Source organism: Phyllostomus hastatus, unplaced genomic scaffold (genome assembly GCF_019186645.2).
Source record: "Phyllostomus hastatus isolate PE091 unplaced genomic scaffold, TTU_PhHast_1.1 phas_contig_346, whole genome shotgun sequence".
In the NCBI taxonomy this organism is placed as follows: Eukaryota; Metazoa; Chordata; class Mammalia; order Chiroptera; family Phyllostomidae; genus Phyllostomus; species Phyllostomus hastatus.
In genome coordinates, this window is record NW_025333858.1 from 112,813 (window position 1) to 133,492 (window position 20,680).

The 20,680-nt window shown below is 39.2% G+C and overlaps 1 protein-coding gene across 1 annotated transcript in view; it reads left to right on the plus strand.

Moving 5' to 3' along the window:
• Nucleotides 1–260: 260 nt before the first annotated feature.
• The window catches only part of LOC123820364 (kynurenine--oxoglutarate transaminase 3-like), a 45,295-nt gene continuing 24,875 nt past the window's right edge, over nucleotides 261–20,680 (plus strand). Inside the window, exons 1-2 of the mRNA XM_045841056.1 lie at nucleotides 261–390; nucleotides 3,959–4,058. Of these exons, the coding sequence (XP_045697012.1) occupies nucleotides 380–390; nucleotides 3,959–4,058 (111 nt within the window). The 5' untranslated portion in view covers nucleotides 261–379. The remainder of the gene's footprint in view (nucleotides 391–3,958; nucleotides 4,059–20,680) is intronic.

A 20,680-nucleotide genomic window follows, 5' to 3' on the forward strand; every position in this document is an offset into this window, starting at 1 on the left:
CCCAGGCTTCGCCCCCACCTCCGTATCCCGCCCCACCAGGCCCTGGATCCCTGGCAGGACTAGCTCTAGAAGCAGAGTTGTCTCGCGAAGAAGGTAAGTGAGCCACGAGAAATTCCGGTATGCAGTGAAGCTAGCATCCGGGCTAGCAGTGTACTGCGCAGCTAGGCGGGGAAGGAGGGCATCGCGCGCCGGCGGCAGGGAAGAAGAGCCGGTCTGGATTTCCGTAAGGAATCGGACTGTCATTCCTGAGCTGGAAGCGCATTCGAGCATGCGTGGGTCGGGGCTCCAGATCCGGCCCCCAGATCCCGGCCCTGGCGGACCTCCGGGGAGGCTGCAGGAGGGCAGCGCTTGAATTAACGGAGTTTCCTCTGGAAAAGGGATGGCACCAAGGTGACTGGCCTTCTAGGGTGGGGACTTTGAACCCCGGTTATCGATTGCCCTTTTTGCTCTTGATTTGGGGTATTTGAGTTTGGGTATTTTGAAAACAGCGTGACATGGGTAACACCGACTCCAGTTTATCCATAACGGTATTTTAATAAAAAGAAAACAAAGGCTGTTAACCGGCCATGTAAGTGAATCTAAAGTTTTTAGTTAAAAGAGAAAAGCAGTCCAATCTGTCACTTTTGGAGTCCGAGCAACTCTGTAAGGGGGAGCCCCGTACCCAGTACAAAACAATTCCTCCACCTCTGGGTCATGTAGCACCTGAAGCAAGAACTGGGGCTGCTTGCTCACGTCCACACCAGGCACCAATGGTGCAAATCAGCTATTAGAAAGTTTTATCTCACATTGTGCTAAAACAATTCTTATAACTCACACCGGCCAGCTATATTACTTGTCTCAAGAATTTATAATTACACGAACCCCATTTTCACAGAACAGCCCGTTCAACAATCCCAGGGTCACGTCTTCTTAAGTATTGTGCCACCTAAATATAGTTAATATTTTCCACCCTTGTCCCAATGACACGACTTTGAGTCTTGTTCCCATTGCATTAAACCAGCCAGTACCTTGTTCACCTCCTACATGCCCTCTGCTGTGTCATTGCACCTTATAAATGTTCTAGCAGTGGACTGAGCATGAAATGCAAATGATCTTTTCCTTTGGTCAGACTTTTAGCACTAACCTTTTCTGCAGTCACCTCACATCAAATCTTTCTTGAGCTTTCAGGTAACCTGAATGTTCTTGTTTATGTCAAATTAACTAAATCTCTTCCTACCTCTCATTCCCATATACAGACTGGTTATAAGTTGATCATTTGGATCTAAGTCCAGAGCTTTAATCTTTTCACAATTCATTTTGACTACCTTGCTTACATTTTAGCTCTTAATTCTGCCCCCCAAAATTTACCAACCTTCTCAGCTTCAGGTCACCCCTACATCTGCCACGCATAATTTCTGTATCTTCATTTTAAACAATTTACTCCAATGATAATAGTTAAATTTTCTGTTGACCATGCATATTTGAATATGGACTTTAACTTATGTGTAATATGTCATATTCAGGTTTTCTAGATTACCCTGATTCACAATTGCCTGGTTTTCTTCACAGAACATTGTTTTAAAAAGAGAAAACTAGAAAAAAATACAGTGAAAATATTGTTTAGAATTAAAGCCATATGCCTTTTGATGCCCCCCCCCCACTTTTCAAGGCCATTCAAATTTATTTATTCATTTATTTATTATTCAGCATACATGTGGAATGATAATTGTATTAGAAAAGTGCTGCTTAAAATGTGTTTATTTAAAGTGCAGAGGAAATATAGCTTCAGAGGTTCTGATTCTCTATCAGCCTACTTAGGCTTTGGAGCCATTTTTTCACCCAACACCCTCACAATTCCTTCCACACTGAGATTACCTAGTGAGAAGAGAGCCCAGATCTGTATGTTGAGGAATTCCATCATTTAGTAGCAGGTTGGGGGCAGGAAGGAGGAAAATGAAAGGTGGTCCTATGTCAAGAGCTAAAGGAATATGGTGTTTCTGGAAGAAGACATGGCTTGACTAGCAGTACTGAGGCCTTGCCGCCAGAGGGCAGGGCTCACCACCTGGGGTGAAGTCTCCCTAGAGCTACCATCTGAGCTCAGGCATGATCAGCCAGGGACTTACCTTCTGAGGTTACCTTCAAACCAAGGATTCATTTATTCATCTGTTTTGAAATATGGGGAAACGGAGGCTCAACAAGAGTCAGTGACTTGTCTAACAGAAGACCCCCATCCTTTTTTTAAATAGATTAAGGATTAGAAGCCAGGTATCCTGATTCCTAGTCCTGTTTCTCCCGTTTTATCCCAAGAAGGTAAAAGAGGTTTCTCTCATTTCTCTACTTGCAAGAAAACATTTTGCTTATACTTTGCTTAATACCAAAGAAATTAGGCTGAATTTAAATAGCTGGATGTTTATTTGCTGAAAAAAAATTGTCCTAAATCAAGTAACTCCATGATATTGAATGAAGATTGCTCCTGTAGTTTTATAAGTTTTCGTAAAACTATCTCTACTGCCTAACCCAGTTGATATTTTACCGTTGATCAGAACAATTAATGACACAAGAATAGGCATGGTTTTTAAAAAGGATTTTATTTATTTTTTAGAGAGGTGAAGGGAGAGAAACATCAGTGTGTGGTTGCCTCTCATGTGCCCCCTACTGGGGACCTGGCCTGCAACCCAGGCATGTGCCCTGATTGGGAATCACACTGGGTGACCCTTTAGTTCTCAGGCCAGCACTCAGTCCACTGAGCCACACCGCCAGGGCAGCATATCTTCATATAAGAAACCTGATTGTTGACTTGAAAAGCATAAAACACAAGGGATAATTTTAATTTTGCACTTTGCAAAAGGAATCAATATTTTGTAACAGGACTTACAAATATCCATTCACATTATTAATTTATGTGATTTTATGTATTCATTCAGTCATTTAATACTTTTACTTATCAAATACCTACTATATACCAGAGAATACAGTAGTGAACTATATACTATTATAAATTCGTGAATGAGTGGCCAGCCACACAAACACACACGAAAAAGTGCTTTGCAGAGAATTAAAATAAGCTGATATGATATAGAATGGCTAAGACTCCTATTTAAGCTGAGATTTTAATCACACGATGGTCAGGATTTTATAGTCCTCTTTTTAAGAAACATCCAATATATTATTTTTTATATCTAAAGCTTTCTGTAGCCTTAACATTTGGTAGCTTCAGTATTCTTTTGAATTCTTAGGATCTCTTTTTATAAAAATTTGATCAGAGGTGGAGGAAATGCCATCCCGATTCAACATTTGCAGAGCAAAAAACCTCATGAGAAGTGTCTGTTTGGCCTAATGTCTTTAGAAAGCTGAGTGTTTTCCCACTTCTACATGGCAGTATAAGACTTTCATTTTTCTTTGATCTCACTCCCCATAATTGATAATGACATCCTGACAGCTATAGAAGTAACTTAGAATGCATGCTGGTTATGCAACTGGAAACTCCTGAAATGACTTGCTAGTTATGGAATTGTTGAGGGAAGTACCATCTGAGAAAATAACCTAAGAATCATTCATGTACTTATATTTATCAGGGACCAGATATGATCCCTTCTAAATAACCTTTTTTTAATAACTTTACTGTTACAGATTGTGCTTTTACTAGTAACTTATTCAGACAAGTCTGAGTAGGTTTAGACTGAAATATTCTGGATTTTATAGCTACTAGAAATGGAACTTTTACTTAATGCTCTTGACTAAGTTGGAGCCCTGTATTTTTAATTAACAATATCCTTGCAGATATCTAGTTTAAAATAACATGCATAAATTTGTATGAGAATTTTATTAGAATGATTAGATTGATCCAGTGATAAGAAATTGTATCATAGAGAAAAAACTATCAAAACTTTATATATATATTTGATATAAACTTACCAGTTAACTGTCTGATAGCAATGTAAATAGCACTCTCTTTAAAAGTTTTTCTTTTATTCTGTAGCATGTTTTGGGCCCAGAGGAGACTCTGCTCCCTTGGCAGTAGAGCTCAATTCCTGAAGATGATTTATTCTCCAAAAATCTTCAGACTCTCCACTTCTGCTGTAGGTATTGCTTAATTTTACAGATAAATTATTGTACATATTCTGTGATGTCAAGAAAGTATAACTTTTCAGATACTTTATAAATATTTTATTGAAAGGAGTATTTCCATTATATAAGCTAAAGTCACTGCTTGTCATTGGTGAGAACTGACATTCACTGAGCAACTGCTTGCCTGTCTGTGTATCAGGCACAATATTGGGCATTGTGTATTCAGTATCTCATTTTATCTTTACAGAACTCTTCAAGTTATTGTTGCATTCCTATCCTATAAATGAAAAAGCAGAGGCTTAGATAAGTTTGGTAACTTACCCAAGGTCACACAGCTTGTATCGTAACCAAGATACCATACTCACCCGGCTCCAGCTTTGGCACAGTAAAGGATAGGCTCTGTATACTCAAGAAATGATATACTGACTATAAGTACAGACACAGTGACTTCAAGATTACAGGCAATATGGCAGACTGAGGTCCAGACTATATAACATCATGGAAGAGGACACAAAGCTCATTCTTACACCATGACTGTCATAACCAAGAGTAAATAAATGACCCAGATTCTTCAAGTCAGTGGCATGAGATAAAAGAGGGGTGTTTTGGAAGGACTGCTCCGGAATAAAGAGGCTTAAGAACCACAACCACCAAAACAATGTGTTCACCTTGTTTAGGAATTCAATTCAATCAATCAAAATGTAAAAAGATACTGTTAAAGACAGAGAAGTATGAATGTGTATTGGGTATTAGATGGTACAGAGGAATTATTGTTAATTAGGTGTGATAATCACAATGAAGTTGTATAAGAAACTTATTTTTTTTTTAGGGATATATGCCAAGTATATATGGGTAAAATGACTTAAGGTCTAGGATTTCCTTTAAAATTACTCAGCAATAAAAAGTAAAAAGGAAAAAAAAGGGAAAGATGAAGCCAATAAGGCAAAATCTTGATAAATACTGAATCTGGTTAGTATGTATGAGTGTTTTAGATTATGTTGAATCATGAAATTGTCATTCTGTATGTCAAAAATGGGTGAATACTGGCAGTTTTATATTCAAGCTAACAGTAATCTCTCGACTTTTATGTAAGTTTGAAATTTTCATAAGAACAATGGACTTCTCCCTCTGTTTGTAAATACTATTTCTACCTCATAAATGTCTTGGGTTCTAGCTCTCATCTTTGTTAGCGCCATAACTACCTTAGTTGAAGCCCTCCATGCAGAGGCTGAAGGTGAGGGAGTGGGTACGATCACTCAGGGCGATCAGATAAAAAAGCATGGGATTAAATTAAGGCTGTGTGTGCAGAATTATTATTTATCTGTCAAGCTCAGTTAGAATGTCCATGCCCAGGACCCATCCTGAGAGAATCTTGTTCTGTAAGTCTGAAATGTATTTTGAAAAAATTTTCCAAGTGATTCTAATGTACATCCCGGGTAACCACCACTGACAATACTTTTACTCATATTTACAGATTATCTGGGATAGAATTCAAAGCTTTTCATCTTTAACAATCACATCAGAAAGGTCCCTACATTTCACCAAGGCCTTTGCAGTTAAAATGGTCACACGGATAAATGTGTTCTTCCTGCTCTTCTGCACACAGGACAGAGCAGACTGAACAGCGCAGTGGCGCTGTAGTGTTACTGCACTCAACCAGCAGGGGTCCAAGGCTCCCCGCCAGAGCAAAAACTTTGGAGGCAGCGTTCAGTGGAAAAAGGAATGTTTTATTTAATTAGCAAAGTATCCGGCAAAACAGCTGTTTACATATTTGTTATTACAACTCCTACATAGATTCAAGAGCTGAAAATAACAGAACAAAAATCTGTGCAAAAACTAAGATGTTAAAACTATATAGTACGTATTTCCTAAAAAGCAAGGCCCGAAAAGAAAGGAACCGTTTTTTAAACAATTGTATGCCCCTTCCTCCTTTCCTCCCGTTGCTGATAGCCCACGGAAGGCTGCGGCACCTGGCGGCGGACAGCTCCGCGCGGGCCTGCAGCCCGAACCTCTTCCCCTCCCCGCCTACCTCCTTCAGGCTCCGGTGTAATGAAGCCGGGGAGATGTCTGCCCAAAGCCGGTTCCCCGCCAGGCTCTCCCCTCTGCAGCTACCTGGAGACGCTGTGCAGCGCGCCAGCCTGCATGCCCACGCGGCCTTGCAGCACCCCCCTCCCGCAGGCTCTGGCTCTTCACCCGTCGCCTGCTCAACCGTGTGGCCTCAGACTTCCCCCCCCATCCCCTCCAGCAGGGGATGTTCCGTGCGCCCTGCCCCGCCCTTCCTGGGGCCCCCAGAATCCTTTGCGCACCCGCAGGCGTGGCCCTGGTTGCCAGGGTGATGCGCGCCTGGCAGTCTTGAGGAATCTAAATCGAGAATGACTTACCAGAACCAGCCTGACTACTTACTATGAACCTGTTTTCACAAGAAATTCCTCCACACCATCATTTGTATCAATAAAATCTTGATATATAGGTTACCTCAGAGGAAGGAAATGTGAACGGCGATGGACTGTACTTTATCTGGACTATCTGCTTTCTTTTCCTAAAAACATTTGTATTGTTTTTGTAATTTTAAATAAATAATATTTTAAATTTTAAGGAAAAGCATTGCAGTTATACAGCAAGAAAAGAACCAAGATGAACCCAAGATGAAAATCACTATCCTCTGTTTTAGCACCGAAATCTTAAAGGCATAGAAACTTGAAAGATTACATTAACCCTAACCCTAACCCTAACCTCTGGTGCTGGAAAACCAAAGAACAAAACTAGTAGATGAGAGAGAAAGCCGGGTGGATGGGTGGATGGATGGGAGATAAGAATGAAGGAAGGAGGAAATAATTGTTCATGAGAGGACTTATGGAGCACCAACTCCTACTGCCTAATAGTGTCACCCTTTGTTAGACCAGTCTTCAGTTAAGGCTTAGACATTCAGATCGCAATGTGTGGCCCATTAATAACCTATTATCTGCTTGTCTTCAAAACAGCCTTCCTAAGTGGGACTTCTCAGGGAGACTATTCTGTATGCTGTAAGCTCTGATGTGTGTAACACGCCAGGGGTGAAACCTAATGTGAACGTCGGACATCTGGTGAGGTGTCCGGGCTGGCTATCAGTTGTAACAAATGTATCACTCTGATGGGGACCGTCTTTGATGGAGGAGGCTGTGTGTGTATGTGGAGGCCGGGAGTGTATGGGGACTCTCTGTACTTTACACTCTATTTTGCTACAAACCTAAAACTGCTCTAAAAACGTCTATTTTTTTAAAAAAAAAGGCTTCTAAAATTTACATGCCCATGAGAGAAGCACAAAAACGGTTTTTATAGTAACTAAGATAAAAACTTCCCTTCTTCAGCCTTTTCTCCCCCAAAGAAATCATAGCTCTCTTTTTTGATATGAAGTCATTATCTATTGTACATTTAATTTATATGCAACAATTGTCCTAACACCCTGTGGTATAAAGTTCCTTGTCCTACTTGTGTCAAAGAGAATCTTTTCTACCTTTTGAGTGGGCACCATATGGTATATACCAAGAACTTTGCTTTTCCACTGTGGATTTAATTCATTTAATCATCATAGCAATTACACAGGGTAGGTATTCATTTTCCTTTTTAACAAATGAGGAAACTGAGTTTTAGAGAAGTCAGGTCATTAGGATAGGTAGCTAGTTAGGCATGAGCTGGGGGCAGGCAAAGGAAGGGAAAGGGGATAGATTATCCTCATGCATTCCTGCACATCAACAAGCCCTAAGGCAATTCTTTAAATATTGTTACATATATCAGGTGCATAGGTTCAAGGTCATGACTAGCTGTGCATTTGTACATGACTAATGTTAACCCATAATGTTTAAGCCATCAGTTTGAGTATAACACATGTTTCAGAAGGTGTGTGATGTTTGACCTATGCTGTGAAGTTTTTGACCGTGACCTCCACAGGGTTAAGCTGAAACAGGCTTCACCACACTTGAGCTTGTGGTCACCAGATCTCTGATTCAATCTTAGGACATTGTTCAGCCTTATAGGTCACCAGTTTCAGTCACATAGCTCATGCATAGATAGCTAAGCTAGATGGGGGAGCTAAAGAGACAGGAGCGAAGAAGTTCAGGAAGAAAAAAGCCCATAAATATCTGAGTTCTGTAATTGATTGGGGGCGCTCTCACTCTCCTGAGTGTGCTTCCATAAGCAAGAAATAATTCTTGCTTATTTCACTATAGTTTGTCTCTTGACTGAATTCTTTCCTTCAAGAAGAGAAGGGCCACGCTCTCTTCATTTCACCAGTAACAAAACAACCAACCTAGTATCACATAGTTAATATAGCTTTGATGTTTAAATTTTGAACTAAGATCGATCTGCCTTGAAAGCTCTTTACATTAAACAACCTTAGAATTTTTATTAGAACATAGGCATATATTACAGGGCACAGAGCTTGGCAGGGCTGTGAGGAGCTGTGCACAGGCTTCCCCCAGATCTAGCTTTCCATCTCTTCTGGTTGTGAGTGCCCGGAGAAACTACCTGTCTCAGTCTCAAGTCCAAATTTCCATGAATTGCCCTGATGGGTTTAACCTGACTCTATCACATGGAGATGGAAAAACAAATGTTTGCTAAATAAATGTTTGGTAGGTTGTCTTTAACAGTTGCATACAGAGAGGATTTTATCAAAAAGCCTTGCTAGGTTTCTCCCTATCACATTTACTTTATATTAAATTATAGGTTTTTTTATTATATCTCCCTTCTTGAAGGAGATCCTCTATCTAAATGGTTTTAAGCAGTTTGAGAGAAGGTGGAAGGTTTTTCCGAAGTCTTTCTTTTCTTACAAATATTCTGAATCAATATCCCAAAGACATCTTGGGGAGTAGCAAATGCTGCCTTCTTTCACTCAGTTCCTGGTACTCCAGCTATGTACTCACCTGCTCTGTTGGCTGTCAGGTTTAGAGAAACCTTCATTTTCTACTAGCTTGTTTGTCTAAAGGTATTGTTGAAAGGCAATTTGCAGAAAAAAAGGCAAAATTATGACTCATACAAGTATAAAAATGAACATGTACTAAAGACTTTTATTTATGTAATGAGAGAGAATGAAGCAGAAGTTATAACCAGTTCAAAGGAAAAGTCAAAAGCACAAATTTTTATGTAGAAGAGGAATTGCATTGCAAATGAAGTCAAAACCACTTTTCCACAGATTAGAGGGAGGTCGATCAAAACTCTTGGACCAGAGTTTGATGCCTACCTATTACCTTCAGTTTACAAGATGCAAAATATCTCAAAGCCCAATTCTAGCCCTACTAGAATCAGATTTGTGAGGCTGTACTACATCCCCTGAATATTTTCCATTAAAGTACAGTTTTTTCTACAATATATTATCACTTTGAGGGAATCTAAATTCTTTCACTTTCACTTGCTTAGTCAACAAATATCAAAGAGCTACAACATATGAAGCACAAGTAATTGTAAAATAAAACACCTAAGTATATGTTGCTTACAAGTCCGTTAAATGTGCATGTCTTTGAGTTCATTATAACGGGGGTTCCCCTTGTGTGCCTTAAGTCAACTGCCCCTACTTTGCATTTCCACATCAGTTTTCAGTTCTTCCACCTTTACAGGAACGTTGAGTGTAATTTGTCTTTTTTTAAATGTGTTTTCCTACCTTGGAAAACATCTAAAAATCTGAGCGAATTCTATTAGGCAGCTTACTTGAGGAGCATTTTGTCCAAATGGAGAAAGAACACATGATTTCAGGATACCCTGGCTACTCTTAATTTTTTTTTACATTTAATAGAACATTTTTTAAAGCATTTTAGGTTCAGAGCAAAATTAGGTTGAAAGTTCTTGTATCCCCCACTGAATCCTAACATGCGTAGCCTCCCCCGTTACCAGTATCTGCCACCACGGTGGTTCCAGTCAATGAAGATACATTGACACATTCTTGTCCCCTAATGTCCATAATTTAAACCAGAGTTCACACTTGGTGTTATACATTCCATGGATTTTGACAAGTGTACAATGACATGAATCCATCTTTATAGTATCATACAGAAATACTTTCTGTGCCCTAAAAAATCCTGTCTTCTGCATGTTTTATTTCTTCTCCTTCCCATCCCCAAGCCCTTGAAACCACTGATCTTTTTACTATCTCCATGATTTTGCCTTTAAGATTTCTCCAGGTATGTTTTTTTGCTTGGTAGTTTATTTCTTTTTAGCACAAATGGCATTCCTTGTCTGAATATTGCACATTTTATTTATCCATTAATGTACTAAAAGATATCTTGGTTGCTTCCAAGTTTCAGCATTTATGAATGAAGCTGCTATAAACATTTGTGGGTAGGATTTTATATGAACTTGATCTGTCCACTCCTTTGGGTAAATACCAAGGACAGTGATTGCTGGGTTGTATTTAAAAGTGTCTTTAATTTTTATAAGAAACTACCCTGGCAGCTTTTAATGCAATTTTATTTTATTTTTATTTTATTTTATTTTATTTTTTATTTTATTTTTATTTTATTTTAAATTTACTGGGGTAACATTGGTTAATAGAATTAAATAGGTTTCTGATGTACAATTCTATCATCGTCATTTGTATATTGTATCGTGTGTTTACCACCCCAAGTCAAGTCTCCTTCCATCACCATTATCCCCTCTACCCTTTCCCACATCCCCCCATCCCCCTTTCCCTCTGGTAATCGCCATACTATAAACTCTGTTTTTTCTTGTTTTTTGATTTTTTGGGGTTTTTTTGCTTAATCCCTTCACCTTACTTACCCAGCCCTCCAGCCCCCTCACTTCTGACAGTTGTCAGTCTGTTCTCTGTATCTATGAGTCTGTTTCTATTTTTTGTTAGTTTATTTTTTTTATTAGATTCCACTATAAGTGAAATCCTATCATATTTGTCTTTCTCTGCCTGGCTTATTTCACATAGCATAATACCCTCCAGGACCATCCATGCTGTCACAAAAGGTAAGTTTTCCTCTTTTATGGCTGAGTAGTATTCCATTGCATAAATGTACCACAGCTTTTTTACCCACTCATATATGATGAGCATTTGGGATGCTTCCAAATCTTGGCTATGTTCACTGCAGTATGAAATAATACTGCAGAGAACATAGGGAGTGCACATATTCTTTCAAATCAGTGTTTTGGGCTTCTTCAAATATAGTCCCAGAAGTGGATTCATTGGGTCATAAGGCAGTTTCATTTTTAATTTTTTGAAGAAACTCCATACTGTTTTCCCCAGTGGCTGCACCAGTCTGCATTCCCACCAACAGTGCACGAGGTTTCCCTTTTCTCCACATCCTCTCCAACATTTATTTGTTGATTTACTGATGGTAGCCATTCTGGCAGGTGTGAGGTGATACCTTATTATGGTTTTAATTTGCATCTCTCTGATGATTAGTGACGTTTGGCATCTTTTCATGTCTATTTACCATCTGTATGTCCTCTTTGGAGAAGTATGTTCAGGTTCTTTGCCCATTTTTTAAGTGGATTGTTTGATTTTTTGGTGTTGAGTTTTATAAGTTCTTTATAAATTTTGGATATTAACCCCTTATTAGATGTGCCATTGGTGAATATGTTCTCCCATTCAATGGGTTTTCTTTTAATTTTACTGATGGTTTCCTTTGCTGTACAAAAACTTTTTAGTTTGATGTAGTCCCATATGTTTATTTTTTCTTTTGTTTCCCTTGCCCAAGGAGATATATCAAAATATATATATATAATATTACACATACTATATATAATATAATATAATATAATATAATATAATATAATATATAAAATATATGTATATATGGCTACCGGAATTGTCTGAGATTTTACTGCCTATGGTTTTCTCCTAGGATTTTTTATGGTTTTGAGTCTAACATTTAAGTCTATAATCCATTTTGAGTTTATTTTTGTGTATGGTATAAGAAGGTGGTCTAGTTTCAGTCACATAGCACATGTGTAGATAGCTAATATATATATGTTCAATTACTAGTCTCATTTATTGAATTGACTATCTTTACTCTATTGTATGTTTTGACCTCCTTTGTCAAATGTTAATTGACCATAAAGACATGGGTTTATTTCTAGTCTCTCTATTCTGTTCCATTGATCTATGTGTCTGTTTTATGCCAGTACCACGCCATTTTGGTTACTAATGGCCTTGTAGTATAGTTTGATATCAGGTAGCATGATTCCTCCAACTTTGTTCTTTTTTCTCAAGATTTCTATGGCTATTTGGGGTCTTTTGTGGTTCCATATAAATTATTGGAATATTTTTTCTAGTTCTGTGAAATACACCATTGGTATCTTGATAAATACATTGAGTCTATAGATTGCTTTGAGTAATATAAATATTTTAATGATATTAATTCTTTGTATCCATACCATAGTATATGCCTCCACTTATTTGTATATTCATTTTCTCTCTTCAAGGTCTTATAATTTTCTGAGTACAAGTGTTTTACATCTGTGGTTAAATTCATTCCTGAGAAATATTTTTAAGCAATTGTAAATGGGATTGTTTTCTTAGTTTCCCTTTTTCATAGGCCATTTTTGGTGTATAGAAATGCAACTGGTTTCTGGATATTTATTTTGTATGCTGCTATTTTACTGAATTTATTTATCGGTTCTGTTTTTTTTTATTTTATTTTAATCATTGTTCAAGTACAGTTTTCTGTCCTTTACTTCCCATCCCAGCCCACCCTACCCATCCCTCCCCACTTTCCTCCCATTTCCACCCCCCCCTAGTTTTTGTCCATGTGTCCTATATATTTGTTCTTGTACTATTTGTTTTTTTGGTGGGGGTCTTTAGGGTTTTCTATTTACAGTAAAAGTCATCAGCAAATAATGACAGTTCTACTTCTTCCTTTCCCATCTGGATGCCTTTCATTTCTTCTTACTTGTGGCTAGGACTTCCAGTACTATGCTGAATAAGAGAGGTAAAAGCAGACATCCCTGTCTTGTTCCTGATCTTAAGGGACATGCTTTTAGTTTTTGCTCATTGAGTATGTTGCTTGCAGTGGCTGTGTCATATATAGCCTCTGTTACTTTAAGGTATGTTTCTTCTATTTCCACTTTGCTGAGAGTTTTTATCATAAATGGGTGCTGGACTTCATAAAATACATTTTCTGCGTCTATTGATATGATCATGTGGTTTTTACCTTCATTTTGTTTATGTAGTATATCACAATTATGAATTTGTGGATATTGTACCAACTTTGCTACCCAGAAGTAAATCTCACTTGATCATGGTGTATGATCTTTTTAATGCGTTGTTAATATTTTATTGAGGATTTAAGCATCTATGTTCATCAAGGACATTGGCCTATAATTTTCTTTCTTTGTAGTATCTGTATCTGTTTTTTGGAATTAGGATAATGCTGACCTCATAAAGTGAGCTTGAGAGTCTTCTCTCCTCTTGAATTTTTTGGAATAGTTTGAGAAGGATAGATTTTATTTCTTCTTTGAATGTTTGGTAAAATTCTCCTGTTAAGTCATTTGGCCCAGGAATTTTGTTTGTTTGAAGTTTTTTTGATTAATGCTTCAATTTCAGTGATTGTAATCTGTCTATTCAAATTTTCTGCTTCTTCCTAATTTAGTTTTGGAAGATTATATGTTCCTAGGAATTTGTCCATTTCTTCCAGATTGTCCAATTTGTTGGCATATAATTGTTTGTAGTATTTTCTTACAGTTCTTTCTATTTCTTTGGTGTCAGTTGTTACCTCTCCTTTTTCATTTCTGATTTTATTTATGTGAGTCCTCTCTCTTTTTTTCTTGTGAGTCTAGTTAAAGGTTTCTCAATCTTGTTTATCTTTTCAAAGAACAAGTTCTTGGTTTTGTTGACTTTTTGTATTTTTTAGACTTTATTTTTTTTATTTCTTCTCTGACATTTTTTATGTCCTTTCTTCTACTAACTTTGGGCTTTGTTCATTGTTCTCTTTTCTAGTTCCTTTAAATATAAAGTTAGGTTGTTTATTTGATATTTTTCTTGTTTCTTGAGGTAGGTCTGTAGTACTATGAATTTCCTCCTCAGGACTGCCTTCATCATGTCCCATAGATCTTTCTGTTGTTGTGTTCTTTTTTTTTTTTTTTAAATCATTGTTCAAATACAGTTTTCTCCTTTTTACTCCCAATCCAGTCCCCGCTCCCATCCCTCCCCACTTCCCTCCCATTACCACCCTCCCGTATGACCATGTGTCCTTTAAGTTTGTTCCTGTGAACCCTTCCCACTGTCCCCTTACATTCCCTCTACTCTCCCCCTGTGGTCACTGTCAGCCTGTCCTCTATTTCAGTGTCTTTGGTTACATTTTAGTTGTTTCTTTGTTTTGTTGTTTAGGTTCCTGTTAAAGGTGAGATCATATGGTATTTGTCTTTCACTGCCTGGCTTGTTTCGCTTAGCATAATGTTTTCCAGCTCTTTTTTGGAAGTCTATTTTGTCTGATATGAGTATTGCTACCCCGGCTTTTTTTTCCTGTCCATTTGCTTGGAGATTTGTTTCCAGCCCTTCACTTTCAGCCTGTGTAGGTTTTTTATCCTGAGGTGGGTCTCTTGTAGACAGCAGATATGTGGGTCATTTTTTCTTATCCATTCAGCTATTCTATGTCTTTTGATTGGAGCATTTAATCCATTTACATTTAAGGTTATTATTGATAGGTACTTATTCATTGTACTTTATGTACGTGTGTTCCTGTCTCTCTCTCTTTTCCTTCCCTTCCTTAAAGCAGTCCCTTTAGGATCTCTTGCAGAGCTGGTTTGGTGGAGGTGTATTCTTTTAGACTTCTTTTGTCTGGCCTTATTTGGCCTTCTATCTTGATCGAGAGCCTTGCTGGATATAGTAACCTTGGTTGCAGACCTCTGGTTCTCATTACCTGGAGTATTTCTTGCCATTCTCTTCTGGCTTGAAGTGTTTCCATTGAGAAGTCAGCTGTTAGCCTTATTGGGGATCCTTTGTATGTTACTTCCTTTTTCTCCCTTGCTGCCTTTAAGATTCTCTCTTTGTCTTGAAATTTTGCCATTTTAATTATGATGTGTCTTGAGGTGGGCCTCTTTGGGTTCCTCTTAATTGGGACTCTCTGTGTTTCCTGGATTTGTGTGACTTTTTCTCTCATCAAATTAGGGAAGTTCTCCCTCATTACTTGTTCAACTAGGTTTTCGATCCCTTGCTCTTCTTCTTCTCCTTCTGGTATCCCTATTATACGGATATTATTACGTTTCATATTGTCTTGCATTTCTCTTAATCCCTCTTCATTCTTTCTGAGCCTCTTTTCCTTTTCTTGCTCCTTCTGGATGTTGTTTTCTACTTTGTCCTCCAGCTCGCTAATCCTATCTTCTGCTTCATCAATCCTGCTTTTCATTCCTTCTACTGTGTTCTTCAGTTCAGAAATTGTATTCTTCATTTCCTCTTGACCTTTGTTGAGAGTTTCTATTTCCTTTTTCATGTTTATATAGTTTGCAGTGAGATTGATGTAATTTCCCTCTAATTTCTGAAAGCTCAATGTGAGTTCATTGAACTTCCTGATAATCATTGTTTTGAACTCACTATCTGATAGTTGAGTTGCCTCTATTTCATTTAGCATTTTTCCTGAGGCTTCCTCATTTCCCTTCAGTTGGGGGGTTGTTTGTTTGTTTTCTCATTGTTTGTGTGTTTCTTCTTTTTTTCTTCTTGTTTGTTAATTTGATCTGTTCTGATTCCCTGTAATTATGGTGTCAACTTCTGTGGTTGAATATTTGTGAGATTCAGTGGTGCAATCTCCTTCATGTATCCTGGTGTTCACAGCTTCCCCCTACTCTTTTTTGTGATCAGTTGGAGAAATAAGGCAAAATGGTTTAAGACAGCAAGACAGTATACTATGATATTTACATTAGCAGCCAGTAGAGAAGAGATGAGTTATCCTTTGGCTCCTCATAGTGTTAACCGTGATCCTCCACCCCACTATCCACGTTTTAGAAAGGGTGGAAAGAAGGTAAGACTCTTATTGGGGATGAGAGGATTGCTAGTTCGATCTAGAAAGCTGTGAGGCTGTGGGAGGTCAGATTCTAAGGTAGGGTTGGAATAAAGATTAATAAATAGGAGTAGTGTGTAAAAGAATAGAGACAACCCCACAATAGTATAGTTCAGAAAATTGCAAAGTGGGGTGAGATCAGGTAGGGGTATTGAGAAGTATTTACAATTGTATAGACTAGGCCTTACCAACAGTAATCGTAAAGTGACAGTCTTGTGGCAGAATTGATGAGGTCTAGATAACAAGAATAAAGGGTATAGAACCTTGAGAGGTGTATTAATGGAACACAGATGAAGGATAGTAACTTATCAACACCTTGTGACTGAGATACCAGGGGGGAACCTATCAAATGACAGTATAACCAGCCAAGCAATGAAGATTATACAGAAAGAAAAAAGAATACCAAAATATTATTAAAATAAAAAATGTCGGAAAAGTGAGAAAAAGATAATACAAATTTACAGTAACTTGCAACATTTAAAAAAAAGGAAAGAAAAAAGGAAAGAAAAGCAGAAGATGTAATGCAGGAGAGAAATTTGGAGTGGAAAGAATAATATTAGGATGAGTGGAAAAGAAACAAGGGATTGCGAGATAAAAATAATAAGAATTGAAAAATAAAATGTCACATAAAACACAAGATAAAATCAATCAACTAACAACAGCCACAAAAACCAAACCAAACCAAACCAAACCAAACCAAACAAAAAAAGAGAGAGAAAATACAAACAAACAAACAAACAAACAAACAAACAAACCTCTTGTTGGTTTCTAACTGTCCAGACCAGTTTTTCTGATCTTGGTGGATTCAGCTGGCTGAGGGACCTTTGAAATGCTTCCCTCTCTCCCAGCCCAAATCTCAGCAAGTCTGTCAGGTACCCTGGGCGTTCCCGAACACACTGGCTCTCTGGATCTCACTTCCACGTTCTTCCGGACTTCAGGGTCCTGCAGGATTCCAGCTCTATGATCTCAGGAGGCATCTGCGACATTTTGGGATTCACTGCGCCCTTCCTGGGAATCATAAAAGGGTGCACCCCTTCCCCAAACTTTTGAAATATGGGGTCTAGGATTGCCCTAAGCGTCTCGCCGCACCCCTTCCAGGTTCACAGCGAGCGCGAGACAGTCTTCCTGATGGTGCGCAAGTTGAGCCCTTTCCAGCTCCGTGGTCCCCTCCGAACCGCACTCCGACTGGGTGTTGGCATCTTTTCCGGCTCCCCCAGTCGGGCTGGCTGGAAATTTCTGAGCCACTACTGTATGAATGCACCAAGCGCCACGTCCCTCCTGGGATCACGGTGCGAGATTCAGGCCTCCCTATGGGGCGTGAGCCGAGCTCGGCCCGACTCTGTGCTCTTCGCCGATCTGCACTTCCACCGGGCTAGGGGGTGCGGGCGCTCTTCCAGGCTGCCCCTGGTCCTGTAGGCTAGAGGCTCTCACTTCTCCCCCGTCTCTGGGTGGGTGTTCATAGTCCCTGGGTGATTTTTTCCCAGTCCAACTGGCCAATCTGTTCCTTCTAGCAACACGTTCTCCCCTGAAGTTGCTCACCCCCGTATTTGGGGGAGGGAGCAGTGACTCCCCTCTCCTGGGAGCCCTGAGGGAGACCCCGGAGCACCGGGCCTGGAGACTGCACACCCCTAGTCCCCGCACTGATCCCTGGGCCCCTTTTGTCTTGAAGAAGTCTCCTTACTGTCTGGTTTTTCCATGATCACGATAATTTTTGATGTCCTGCTTTCAAAGTGATTCGGTAACCTAGTCAACTTGCTCTGTTTCTCCACCCATCGGTGAGTTTCCCTCCTCTTCACAGAAGCTGAGGAAAACACTGCCTAGATCAAAGCCGCCATTTTCCCGTCCTGACTAACTGTCCAAGTCTCTTCCAGACCCCACATCGCTCACAGCCACTCCAGAGGGCACCAGCTAGCCCTGGACGGTGGCAGGGGCCTGGACGCTGCTTTGAGAGGCACCGGGCAGGCGCCCCGGGCGAGGCTGTCCTAACGGTGCTTCTCTGACCGCTTCCCCTGTTGTTGTGTTCTTATTTTCATTTGTTTCAAATATATCTTTTGATTTCTTTCTTGATATTGTTGTTAACCCATTCATTGTTTAATAACATATTATTTAGCCTCCATATCTTTGTATGTTTTCAGGGTTTTTTTTGTGTGATTGATTTCCAGTTTCATGCCATTGTGGTCAGAGAAGATGCTTGATGTGATTTCAATCATTTTAAATTTATTGAGACTTATTTTGTGTCATAACATGTGGTCTATCCATGTGCACTTGAAAACAGTTTATATTTTGCTTTGGTGTGAAATGATCTGAATATATCAATTAAATCCATCTGATCTAGTGTATCATTTAAGACTGTTGTTTCCTTATTGATTTTCTGTCTGAAAGATCTATCCATTCATGTCAATGGGGTGTTAAATTCCCCTACTATGACTGTATTACTGTTGATCTCTCCCTTTATGTCCATCAAGAATTTTTATAGATTTAGGTGTTCCTGTATTGAGTGCATAAATGGTTGCAAGTGTTATATCCTCTTGTTGGATTGTTCCCTTTATCATTATGCCATGTCCTTCTTTGTCTCTTACTATAGCCTTTGTATTAAAGGTTTGTCTGATATAAATATTGCTTCTCCAGCTTTTTCTTTCCTTTCCATTTGCATTAAATGTCTTTTTCTATTCCTTTACTTTCAGTCTGTGCGTATCTTTTGTTCTGAGATGGGTCTCATGTAGAAAGCCTATATGTGCATCTTTTTTAATCCATTCAGCTACCCTATGTCTTTTGATTAAATTATTTAAACCATTTACATTTAAAGTGATTATTGGTAGGTAGGTGTTTTTTGCCATTTTATTCTTTTAACTATGTTCCTCTGTATTGTTTTCTTTTTTCTTCTTCTTAAAGAATACCCTTTAAACTTTCTTGTGATACTGGTTTGATAGTAACAAATTCCTTTAGCTTTTGCTTGTCTGGGAATCTCTTAATTTCTTCTTCAATTTTAATTGATAACCATTCTGAGTAAAGTAGTCTTGGTTGTAGATTCTTGCTTTTCATCACTCAGAATTTTTCTTACCAGTTCTCTGTGGCCTAAAATGGTTCTGTTGAGAAATCAACTGGCAGCCTTATGGGAGCTCCCTTGTAGGTAACTGTCTTTCTCTTTCTTTTAGAATTCTGTCTTTATCTTTTGACCTTTTAATTATGATGTGTCTTGATGTAGGCCTCTGTTGGTTTGTCTTGTTTGGGACTCTCTGCACTTGCAAGATTTGTGTGTCATTTTCCTTCACCAGGTTAGGGAGGTTCTCAGTCACCATTTCTTCAAATAGTTTCTCGATCCTTTGCTCTTCTCCTTATAAAACCCCTAGGATGTGGATGTTGGTACACTTTATGTTGTCCCCAGAGTCCTTCAAACTATCCTCATTTGTTAAAATTATCTTTCCCTTTTTGCTGCTGTGATTGGCTGTGTTCTGCTACCGTGTCTATCAAATTGCTGGTTCAGTCCTCTGCTTCATCTACCCTATTGTTTATTCCTTCTAGTGTAGCCATCATTTCAGATACTGTATTCTTCACTGACTGGTTCCTATGTCTTTTATTATGAAGCTGTAGTTCTTACTAAGTTCCTTGTAGTTCCTACTAAGTTCCTTGAGCATCCTTTCTTTTGAAGTATCTATCTGGTAAACTTTGCCTCCATTTCATTCAGCTCTTTTTTCTGGAGATTGCTCCAGTTCTGTTGTGTGGGGCGTGTTTCTTTATCTCTCCATTTTGGCTGCCTCTTTGTGTTTATTTCCATATATTAGGTAGATCTACTATGATTCCCAGTCTTGGTAGGGTAGCCTTACGTAGGAAGTGTTTTGTGGGACCCAGTGGTGCAATCTCCTTGATCATCTATGTTGGGTACTCCAGGAATTTCCCTTGTGTGACTATAAGGATCAACCCCAACCACACAGCGTGAGCTGCTGTGCAGGTGCTGACCACATGGAGCAGAATTTGCCTCAGCTGGGTCTGGTGTTTACTGAGATCTTCCTTTGGATATGCTGCTTGTGAAGCTAATTTGATTCTGATCTGATGGTGTCTGAAGCTGGCCACTGGATGTGTTTGTTCTGGGTCCTCTTGGAAGGGACTCTTGTGTAGGCCAATGTCAGACACTGCCTGTGACTGGAGCTGGGCAACCTGTTTGGAGCTACAAAGTAGTTCACAGTTTGTAGCTGTCTACTGGGCTTGAGGGTGTCCCAGCAAAGATCAAGCTGCACACCAAGGATAGGCTTTACTAGCAACTGCCCTAGGGGCAGATCAGCAAAACTTTCAAGGAACCCTGAGATTTGCTTCTGCCTACCTCTGTCTACTGGCTGCCTGTTAGGCTCAGTCACTGAAGAGCCTCTGGCGGTACTCTACTTGCATGAGGTGTACTCTTAGTGAGTCACCAGATAGGAGTGAGCAGTGTTCACCAGATCTATACAGGTTCAAACTTGATGCCAGTGCTGTGTTTGAGGCTACTCAGCAAATATCCCAAGGTATACTAAGTTTAGCTGCCACCCACTGGGTGCTCGTATACCACTATTGTTGTGCACGGTCTCCAGGAGTAATCAGGGTGAGGCTAGCAGAGTTTATCAGGCTGAAACAGACCAAAATTTGGCCATGAGGCAGGAGGGCTCTGTACCAGTCAAGCGAGTGAGGGGAAAATG